Source organism: Chelonoidis abingdonii, chromosome 17 (assembly GCF_003597395.2).
Source record: "Chelonoidis abingdonii isolate Lonesome George chromosome 17, CheloAbing_2.0, whole genome shotgun sequence".
Lineage (NCBI taxonomy): Eukaryota > Metazoa > Chordata > Testudines > Testudinidae > Chelonoidis > Chelonoidis abingdonii.
In genome coordinates this window covers 5,337,008-5,348,709 of record NC_133785.1, presented here as the reverse complement: position 1 = coordinate 5,348,709, position 11,702 = coordinate 5,337,008, and the positions used below count along the sequence as shown (strand labels likewise).

At 40.6% G+C, this 11,702-nt stretch overlaps 1 protein-coding gene and 1 long non-coding RNA gene across 2 annotated transcripts in view; one reads left to right on the top strand and one right to left on the bottom strand.

The window, feature by feature from the left end:
- Positions 1–707: 707 nt before the first annotated feature.
- Positions 708–11,206, bottom strand: LOC142047867 (uncharacterized). The gene is made up of 2 exons (XR_012657143.1): positions 11,137–11,206; positions 708–2,224 (listed from the first exon to the last, which is right to left on the bottom strand). It is a non-coding gene; the product is annotated as an uncharacterized LOC142047867 (long non-coding RNA).
- The window catches only part of NUP210 (nucleoporin 210), a 126,097-nt gene continuing 124,692 nt past the window's right edge, over positions 10,298–11,702 (top strand). The window contains exon 1 of the mRNA XM_032764187.2: positions 10,298–11,342. Coding sequence (XP_032620078.1) covers positions 11,176–11,342 — 167 coding nt within the window. The 5' untranslated portion in view covers positions 10,298–11,175. The remainder of the gene's footprint in view (positions 11,343–11,702) is intronic.

The following is an 11,702-nucleotide window of genomic DNA, read 5'->3' as shown; positions in this document are numbered from 1 at the left end:
CAGCTGGGCGGCCTCAGCACTGGAAAATGCCAGCAGGGCTGGATCCAGCGTGTATCTGAGCTCGTGGGAAGCTCTCTCACCCCAATGACTAGCGCCTTACCTATGGCAAACACAGTAGTGCAATAGGAGCATGACGTGAAAAAACATGGTCACTCAGATCATGATTACGTGTATGTACTGTGCTGCCCTATCGGCGCCATTTGCGCTAATTTCCGTTTTGCATTGGTGCCAGTGGTTATAGGGCTAAAATGCCGGGACAAAAACAAAAACGACTTTCCGGTGCTGCTTACCGGCAACACAGAGAGAAATGGCAAAAAGAATTAGAAAAACTCTCGTACTTCAAAAAAGTATTTTAAAAAAGTCGACAATCAAGGAGAAAGCTCTAAGCAATGCATTGAAGGTGATTATTTATCAACTGATGAAGACCAGTCGAACCAGATTACCTTTATCAACTGATAAAGATGAACAACAATCTGACCAAAGATTATCTTCGCCAACTGATAAAGACGAACAATCACAATCCATCCAAAGATTTACTACTTCAGCTGAAGAGTCCAGAAACGAAGAACTGTTATCCAAATCTAAAACTGAAGAACAATTATTGGAAGGTGGAGAGACATAGGATCGGATCCAAGTACATGGCCAACAATAATTACTGATGCAATGTGAATCATTATTGTGAAAAAACATCCTTCAAAACTAGATCCTACATTTGAATATCCATTTAATGAGTTGAATCATCGATTTATGCCATTCAGTACGAAGAAAAAAATGGAAAATGGGGAACAAATTAACAGATCGTGGTTAGTGTATTCACAGACCAAAGATGTAGTGTTTTGTTTTTGCTGCAAACTGTTCTGTAACTTGGACATTCTTCTGACAACTGCAGGTTTTAATGACAGGCAAAATTTGCATCAGCATTTGAAAACATGAAACATAAAAAAATCATTTACGCTCATTGACAAATTGGATTGAGCTGTCAAACAGATTATGTTCTGGTACAACTACCGATGCAGTACAGCAATGTCAACTAAATTCAGAAATTCTACGTTGGCAAGCTGTGTTGAAACATTTACTGGCAATCATTAATTTCCTAGCCGAACAGTGCCTTGCATTCCATGGATCCTCAGATATTTTATATAAGAATAACAATGGAAATTTCTTAAAATTGGTTCAGTTATTGGCAAAATTTGATAATGTTATGGCTGAGCATGTACAAAGAGTGAAAGATGGAGAGATTCACATTACCCAGTATTTGGGTAAAAATACACAAAATGAGATAATAGAATTAATTTTTAATGGAGTGTGTAATGAAATTTTATTGAATTTGAAACATGCCAAATATTACTTAAATTATAGTTGATTTTACTCAAGATCTGAGCAAAACTGAGCAAATGTGAATAGCTTTACGATTTCTGAAATTGATGAAAATGCAGAAGTGAAAATTTGTGAACACTTTCTAGAATTTACACCAGTGAACGAAACTACTGAGAATGCCCTCACAGATGTAATTCTACAGAGATTGGAACACTATGGAATACCTTTGGAAATTATGCGTCGCCAAGGGTACGATAATGGCTCAAACATATGAGGACGACATGCGGGTGTATAGCAAAGTATACTGAATTTAAACAATCAAACTTTTTTCATTTCTTGCATTGCGCATTCGCTCAGTCCGGTTGTTAGTGATGCTGCCAAATCATCTAAATATGCTGTTTCATATTTTACCACATTGCAAGCAATTTACAACTTTTTTAGTGCTTCCACACACTGTTGGGCAGTCTTGAAGAAGCATCTTGAACAAAATCTCACACTTAAACTTCTAAGTCAAACTAGATGAGAAAGCAGAATAGACACTATTAGACCATTCCGATATTCATCAGGAGAGATTTACAATGCACTATTTAAAATAAGCCAGGACTTGTCATATGATCCTTCATTTCGACATGAAGCTGAAACAGTGGCTCAGAAAATGATGCAGTTTCAATTTTCACGTTGCACGGTTATTTGGCATAATATTCTAAATCAAATTAATTTGACCAGCAAAGTTATGCAGAACATAACCATAGACATATCCAAGGCAAAGACAATTTTGAACAGAATGCTGGAATATTTAAAAAATTCCGTTCAGATGAAGAATTTGAAGAAACTGTCAAAGAAGCAACAACAATAGCAGAGGATCTTGATTTTGAACCAACGTTTGCACCTCAACAATTCATTCCTCCTCAGAAAAAAACAAGACAGTTTTATTATGAGGCTCATTATGATCCTATTCTCGATCCAAATGAAAGATTTAAAATTGAATGTTTCTATTGCATTTTGGATGTAGGTATAACTTCCATTGAAGAAAGATTGTCAGTTGCATGGTCACTGTGAAACTTTTGAATTTTTGTATGATATTGGAAAATACTAAAAATCATTTTTCCAAAGACGACCTCATGAAGCACTGCCAAGACCTACATTTAGCACTCCGTGCTGATATCTCTACTGACATTGATGCAGTAGAATTGTATGATGAATTAATAGCTTTATCTGAGCTAATAAGTCCTAAAACATCTCCTCTAGAAGTATTAGAATTTATAGCAAGAAATGATTTTTTCACTCCAAAACACTGCTATAGCATTACACATTCTTTTAACATTACCAGTATCAGAGTCTTCTGATGAGCGCAGTTTCTCAAAACTGAAATAACTAAAAAATTATTTGAAGTCCACCATGTCTCAAAATCATTAGTCAGGACTTGCATTAATTTCAATTTAGAGTACTATTGCAAAAAAAGATTAGACTTCACTGATTTATTAAAAGACTACACAAGTATAAATACCAGAAAAATTCAGTTCATATACATTTTTAATTTATGAGAAACTGGAAGACACTAATGTTTTTCATTACAGTGTATAGTTGAACTCAAATTTTTGTAATTGTGTTTTTGTTAAAATTAAATGACTACGCAAGTATAAAAACCAGAAAAATTCAGTTAATATAAATTCTTTTAATTTATGAGAAACTGGAAGACACTAACATTTTTCATTAGTGTATAGCTGAACCCAAATTGTTTGTAATTGTGATTTTGTTAAAATTAAATGTTAAAATTACACTAGTAAGAAATAGTTTTATTTCACTAACTACAAATTCTCTGTTTTAATTTTTTTTAAATTTTAAACAGTCAAAACAAAACTGCAAAGTGCAAACGGTTAAAAGCAAAAAAAAAAAAAAAAGCAGGGGGTGGAGCCAATTTTTTTTTTCTTGGGGCAGCAAAAAACCTAGAGCTGGCCCTGCAAACAACAGCATCAGGCTACTGTATGAAAACCAGAAAATGAAACTGCCTAGAAACCCTGGTGAAATGAACATTTCTATTTTTATTGTCTAGTTGAATGCAATCATAAAACTACCAACATAACAGAGGTGAAAAGCAAATCAGGTTTAAAAAATACATTTCAGTTTAGTAATCTCTGGTGTTATTTCAATAAGAGATAAGGGACAGTTCAAATTTTTTTTTATCATGTTTCTGCTCCTTTCAGATTCTATGGGTATAAAATGAGAGGTTTTGTGTTTTTATAGGCTTCTTTCCATTCTAATATTTTAATGCACTCTAATTATTAATTTTTATTTTGTATAACAGTCTATTATTATTGTATACGGGACCCAAAATGTTCTAGAAGAAGGATGACCTTGTGGTTAATGCACTGGACCAGGACTGAGGAGGCATGAGTTAATTTCCAAGCTCTCCCCCAGACCTGCTGTGAAACCTTGGACAAGTTGTTTAATTTCACTGTGTTTCAGTTCCTCATCTGCAAAATGGGGATAATAATGCTTCCATAACTGCTGTGAGAACAAATTCATTAAAATGTTTCTGAGGCATGCAGATTTTACGGTGATGGGGCTACAAAAAAGAAAGATACCTTTACCAAACAGAACACTACAGTCCTTGCCTTTAAAAGTTTACAATCTACAGTGAATCTGTGTCATTGATAATCTTTTGTAAGCTGTTTTATGTCATTGATTCACAAACTTTTTGTACTGCAGGCAATTTTTTTGACAGACCATTTCATGACTATATCCTTTCCTGATCCTGAATGTGCACTCTCCCTGCTGTAACCTGACCGGCAGCTTGGTTACATGAAAGAAACATTAAAACAGAATTAAGGAAACAAAAGAGAAATTGTCACTTTCATGCAATGGATGCATAAAAGTAATACAACACTTTCTTCCCCATTTTGTACCTATGCTTTTCATTTCTGTTCCCTGGGTACAGGGATTTTTGGTGCCAAATAAGTCCTGGCTGCTTGCTTTTTCCACTGCTCTAATTTCTCCAGTTCATTTTGCAGTATAGTTCTCTCATCCTGTGTGTGGCCTACCCCTACAATTTTGTTCTCCTCCACAAATGTAATCACAGTTAGATTTACACCAAAAAAACACTGGCCGAAAAAAGACACGAAGCAGTTACACAGGGTACAACATTTTTTGTTTTTTTCAAAGTTACTCAAGAAAGCATCTAGAAATCCTGGGTTTCAACTCCCAAAATGGACTCCTTAAATGATGGTGCACTCCTCACCACTGGGAAGCAGGTCTGTGGAACATGTAAAAATGCTATACTTATCACCAATGGACCACAGACCATAATTTTCAAACCATTGTTCTGTCATGCAATGTTATATAGTTTACTCCTGTATTATATAATGGTTTCAAGCTGTTAACATTTACTAGATACCTTATGATAACTTAGACCTTAAAGCTGCAATGAGAACTGTGGTGGCAGATTCCTGTGTTCAACTGAAGACCTCAACTTCAAGTGGCAATTCTTCAACAAAAAAAACTTCAAAAACAGACTCCAACGAGAAACGGTAGAACTGGAATTAATTTGCAAACTGGACACTGTCAAATTAGGCCTGAATAAAGACTGGGAGTGGCTGGATCACTACTAAAAGTAACTTTCCCTCCCTTGGTATTCACCCCTTCTTGTCAACTGTTGAGAATAGGCCACTTCCATCTTAACTGAATTGGCTTGTTAGCACTGATCCCCCACTTGGTAAGGCCACTCTCATCTTTTCATGTGCTATAATATATATTCTGCTTACAGTATTTTTCACTCCATGCATCTGATGAAGTGGGTTTTAGCCCATGAAAGCTTATGCCCAAATAAATTTGTTAGTCTCTAAGGTGCCACAAGGACTCCTCATTGTTTTTTTTGATACAGATGAACACAGCTACCATGCTGAAACATCTTGACTTCAGTGTGCCTAAGTGCAAATGCCCAGGTCTACCTACACCATTCTCATTGTAGGACTCGAGCATTAGTTTTCACTATTAGGCTATATACTGATATATATTGATAATTAATTAAAAAAGAGAAAAAAAGTGTATAAAGTGCATATTTGTCACTTTCCCAGCTCATCAAGCTATCATGTTCAGTTTATTATATTAGACTTTTTACACCTTCATTTGACTATTGAAGAATTTTGAGAACATCCCTTCAGGCTTGCAGAGATCTAATGATGGATGGATTGCAGCTATAAAACTGAGTACTGTGGTTAATTCTACCTAGCTTTTCCCAACAGGTATCTCTGCAAGGTGCTAGAGTGAAATAAATAAATCTTCATACATAAGGGATGAAGTGGATAAAAATTTAAATTATAGCATTCAGTTAATGTTAATAAGGAATGTAAATTTAGATTTACATTGGGATTACTTTGTTTTAAATTTTCCAGAAAGGAACATTCTTGATTAGCAAATCAATAAGATAGGGGCCTAATCTGCCATTCTTTGCACAGCCGAATTTCCCATTGATACCAGTGGAAGTCCTGTGTGAGTGCAAAGTATGGTGAATTAGGTCCCAAAACTTATCTCTCTTTAATTCTGTATTCTTATCATATCAATCCATTTCACTTGCAAGAATTTCCCAGATGATGTAAAACCTTCTCAAATCATTCAGGATGAGTGTCATAATGCTGAAACTATAAAACAGGATATTATCAGATAAAAATAAATGTTTTTCACTTTCAAGTTTATCTACCTTTCTAGTGTAAATGTTACAGCTATTAAAATAGGTTGTTTATAGCTGTCCCTTTTCAAACTGTTTGGCCTTGTGCCTGTCAATGCAGATAATAGTTCACATTAATGAGCCATTCATTGAATGAATGAGTGAATTAAAGTCTCACAAGAAAGAAAGCCATTTCAAAAGACAGATATTAACATAGGAATGAGATTTTTTTCCCCTTAAATCTACATAATGGAAGCTGATGAACGCCTAGGAATTCCTTACACATTGACTGTAATTAACATTAATATATACTTATGTAAGTGGGCATATGAATTATACATTACAGTTAGTGGCATGTACACAGTGGAAATTTTTAATAGGCAAATCAGGTCTGGCAATCTTGAGTCTTTCAAGATTAACAAGAGCTGGAACTGTTTTGTTCAATTATACTTCCTAACCACCTGCATTGCACAGAATACTGTGCAAAGTTATATAACTAATTACTCTTACCTTTCTGAACCTACATAATTCAGATTTCACATATCTTGGCACATTCATGTGGCACTGGCAATGATCCCACAACTGTTTACAAAGTTCTTATACTTCCATATCGGGACTGTTGGACTTTAAGAATAATGTGCCTCCATATACTAGCAATCTGTGGCCTAAAACTTCAGGTTTGAAATTATTTCCATTACTTGTTTTTTTAATTCTAACAAAACATTCATAACAAAATATAGCATATTGTTCAGATAGAATGGACTGAATGTTAATGGTCTTATTGCCATAACTAATTCCACTGATTTCAAAACTGACTTACCATAAATGGGACTATGAGTGTGGGTAAGGCAAGTAGAATTTGGTCCAATATACAATATAGAGTAATACACACAAAACAGGCATGGTTGGGTAACACTAAGTCCCACTACTTAAGGATGTGCTTACAAAGTCCTTTGCTGGATGGGGAAATTTGCCAAATTTCAACTACAAAAACCTCAGGCTCTAGAGAGGGGGGAGGGGAGGAGACTATGGCAAAACTGACTAAATCATTTTAAATCAATTAAAATAATTATTCCTCATGAAGAGACTAAGCCTGTAAAATGTCAGCTCAAAAAGGTAAAACTCCAACCAAGTTATAAGCAACTGAAAGCTGGGAGTTATAATAAAAAGTGCTGGGCAAACGGAATATAGTTGGGAGAGCTCAGGATAGGTTACACTGTGTGCCTGCATAAATATTGTGAGGGAGATTCTGTGCTGCACCAAAACTCATAGCCCAGGGGGAAGGGAACACTATGATATCTTTAAGTCACCTTAACCACTTCCCAATCCTGTGGTACTCCAGGCCTCTGGAGTACAGCCCTGGAAGCTGTTCTAAGTTATAGCTGTCTCAGAGGGCTGCTTTATGGGTCAGCGCATTAATTAGCATCTCTGCAGGTAGCTGTAGCCTCACCTGCTCCCACCACATACCCTATAGACTTGTAAAGAGATTCCTCAAAGGCAGTCTTATGGCACCTTCTAAGTATTGTTTATTGACTTATTTAGCAACCCAGCTAGACTACTAGTTGAGAGTCACAATGAACAGCTTCCCCATACATTCCATGCTGGAACCACACCTCTCATTTTAACTTCCAATTTGAAATAGAACACTTGATTTAACATTATTTTAAACATACATGTGGATACAAATATACTCTACAAAAATAAACATCAATCCTGAAAACAGAGTCCCATTCTTCCATGACCCCCACATACTGATTAAATTACTCAATAAACCATAGTATACTTGAAGATATCAGAATACCTTTCCCCACCCCCAAAAGGATATAGTACTATTTTTGTGGACTTTTACTGGAACAGGGAAAAACAAGACTAGAGTTAAGTAGGTTGCCAGGCTCCCAAATTCCATGGGAATCATTGGAAATTAGAATCCTAAATTCTTTTGTGAATCTGGGCTCCAGTTCCTATCCTTGGCCATAATGTACCCAGATGAATCTCATGCGCAGAGAGGTGAAGGAAGAGGTCACAATATCCCTTTTATACTCGTGCAAAATAATGGGTATAACTGGAGCCCAAGCACAGGGATAGCTACCTCCACCCACCTGCTAGGGTGTGAGCCCCCAAAGTTGATAAGGAGAAGGTGGTACCATTGCTCATTCCCCCTTAGTACTAGTTAGCAGAGGAAGCCTATACACAAGAGGAGTATGCTGCACCATCCCACATGCTTCGAAGCTCCAGGAGGCTGAATTACAGAGGCAGAATTCCTCCTGGAGCTCTCCTTTGGAATGAAGCAAAACAAGCCTTCTGTTGGAAAACATAATTTATTCACTGAATTGCACTGGCTTCATATTCAGATATTTAGCAGTTATATTTCAAAACTGGACGCTGGGGCTTAACTGGAGGTGAAAGGATTTGAGCAAATGTTGTCTGAATATGCAATGAATGTCATTATCAACTAGCTTCACGCAGAGCACCCATAATCTCTGGAAGCAGGCTGCTAGCATGATGAATTCCACTCTATTTTAGTCTCAACAAGCCTCGCTCTGGCAGCATCCTCTTCTCCAGATTGGCAAGCCCTCTTTTTATGACATATTCTCCCCCGGTGTAATTACACTGAGATCATTGGAGTTACACCAGGGATGAATCTGGCCAATTATGAGATTAAACTTTGCCAGCCTGTAGTAGGAACTGCAGCTACCTTTGATACAGCTATGGACACCTTTTAAGCCAAAAGGATACCATTCAGTATTTCTGGAAAAAATGTACACTCCACACATATTATTGAACGGGAATATCCTCACTAGCACAGTCTGGGTTTCACACCGAGCTTCAAATATGTTAGCAAGTTTTCTGAGCCAACAGTTTGACTTAAACATTATCTTAAACATATTATGGGAAACAGATCTTACAAACATCATCTTCCAGAATGGGCAGTCATTACCTGCTACATTATTGTTCCTCGTGTGCTGATTCAGACACACACGCACACAACTAGCAAGTTATTTTGCCTTAACATTGCTGAGGTTACCATTAAGGTTTTGCACTAGAGTAAAACACTGGATGAAGCTGGGGTACATATTTGCTTTTGTGTATCTGTTGGCAATAGAAGCAAAATCCTCATTGAGCGCTGGCATAGTAGCGTTAGTGGTGTATACAACATGAAGTTTGAGAGGAATGCACATCTTTTCCTTTATTTCAAGGGTTCTCAAACTGGGGGTCAGGACTCCGCAGGGAGTTGCAAGGTTCTTACAGGGGGAGAGGGGCGGGTCGCAAACTGTCAGCCTCTACCCCAAACCCCGCTTTGCCTCCAGCATTTATAATGGTGTTAAATATATAAAAACATTTTAATTGATGCGAGGTTGCAATCAGAGGCTTGCTATGTGAAAGGGGTCACCAATAAAAAAGTTTCAGAATCACTGTTTTATTTACATGCTTTTAAGGTTTTGGGTGGATGTGGTGTGTCCTGACGCAACCTTAACTGTCACTGCATACAACTTTGTTAAATTATAGAAACATGGAAAAATAATCCTATATTATTTAATGTTTGGGCAGTCAGAACAAAGTAGGGAATCAGGACTTCTGGATTCCTTAATGTTCTGCTGCTGACTCACTAGGACATTAGTAAATTATTGAAATTCCTCTCTGCTTCAACTTCCCCACTTGTAAAACTCGGATAATATCACGTTCCTACCTCTTATGATTCTGGACAGGGCCGGCTCTAGGGTTTTTCCTGCCCTAAGTGGAGGGAAAAAAAAAAAAAAAAGCTGTGCTCGCCATCGGCGGCAGCTCCACCGCAACACTTTCTTGTTCGGTGGCAGGTCCTTCCCTCCCAGAGGGACTGAGTGAACCACTGCCGAATTGCTGCCGAAGAGCCTGACGTGCTGCCCCTTCCCCTTGGCCGCCCCAACCACCTGCTTGCTGAGCTAGTGCCTGGAGCCAGCCCCTCTTCTGGAATGTCTTTTTCAGAAAAATTGTTTCTCTAAATTAATAGAGATCTCTAATGGCCCAAATTTGGGTAGTGATAATTCCTCTTTTCCCACTGATTCAGTGCAAGGAGTTTCTTAAAGGCCATAATGAGTGCCAAAGGACTAATTCTATTATATAGAAATGTGAATTGACACAGATGTGTAGACTAACATTGTGATAGATATGGACAAATGTGAAAAAAATATCCCCATGTGCAGTGTGACAAAATGGGACCTGAATGACTGTGTGCGTTGCATTCACAGTAAATAGCTTTATGGGATTATTCTGCCACAGAGGACACAAGGGTGAGTTTGGAGACTTTATCAAAGTTTGTAAAATGCTTTTGAGATCTATAGATGAAATTATTATTAACAGGGGAGGCAGCATGGCCCAAACTACATCAGGAAACCTGGGCTCTGCTCCCATCTATTTCAAAGACACACTTGTGGGTGACCCTGAGCAAGTCACTTTGGGCCTGATTTCAAGGACTTCTGGGCACTTAGAACTCCAAATGAAGTCAACCAGAGCTGCAGGTACTCACTGCCTTTGTAAAAAAGCCAGATGCTCTGTGTCTGAGCTTCCCTCACTAAAGCTGCACGGTGCTCACACACTGCAATTATTATGCAAAAAAACCAGGGACACCTGTCCCACTCCTAATTTAGGGCGCCCCCAGATTTTCTTCCATCCCTCACTGGGATATTGCATCCAGCCTTCAAGGTTGGAGACGCCCAAGCGCCTGTGTTCCAGGAGCACCTGAAAGTGAAACAAAAACTGCCTGGTGCTGCAGGGGGTCACAGGGACTCGCTGGGGGCTGCCATGTGACAGTCTCTTTGCAGCAGCACTTGCTGCTGCTCTCCCCGCCTGCGGCTGAGCGCCCTCCCCCGAGGCACACGGCCCCTCCCCACAGCCTCAGGCCCGGTTTCACCTTCCCCGGCCGCTGACGTCCCTCGAATAGCAGCACAAGGCGGGTGATTGTGATTCTGGCGAGCGGTTCGGAGCCTCATGCAGGTGCCGCGGCCAGTCCGGCGCCTCTTGATCTCGGTGCAGCTGGCCCACACGCCGCCTGCTAACAAGCGTTTTGCCCAGGGCTCGGCCACTTTGTAGCCGGAGGCCTTTCCCCGGTTGGGGGCCTCGCATCGCGCTTGACCCCCACCGCCCCCGGGACGCAGGGAGAGACTGAGCCCCCTCCTTACCTGCAGCCGTCCCCAGTGCCCCGGGCGCGGGCAGGGAGAATGGGCCCACTCGCTGCCCCTTCGCCCTGGGCGCTGCTGCTCCTCCTGCTGCCGCCGCTGCCCTTCTCCGTGGCCTCCAAGCTGAACATCCCCAAAGTGCTGCTGCCCTTCACCCGGAGCACCAGGATCAACTTCACCCTGGAAGCCAGCGAGGGCTGCTACCGCTGGTGAGTGAGCGCGGGGGCAGCCCGCCCGGGCGCCCCTCTGCTCTGGGGCTGCCCGTGGCGCAGGTGTGGCGCGGGCGGTCCCCGCAGGAGCCGGTCCGGAGTAGCACGTGGGGCGGGGAGCCCAGGCTGCAGCCGCACGAGGGGCCTGGCAGCCTGCGGCCTCGTCCTTTTGTCTGCAGCCGCCCGCCTGGCTCTGGCCGGGCACCCCTGGGGGAGGCGTCCGCGCGCTCTCCCCGGGGGCGTCCGGGCTCTGCAGCCATTAACGCGGCTTCCGGCGGTCCCTGAGAGCTGCCGAGCCTGGGCCTGAGAGCGTCGCACCGCTGCACCTTGCGCTGCAGCACGCCCAGGGCGGGTGAGACC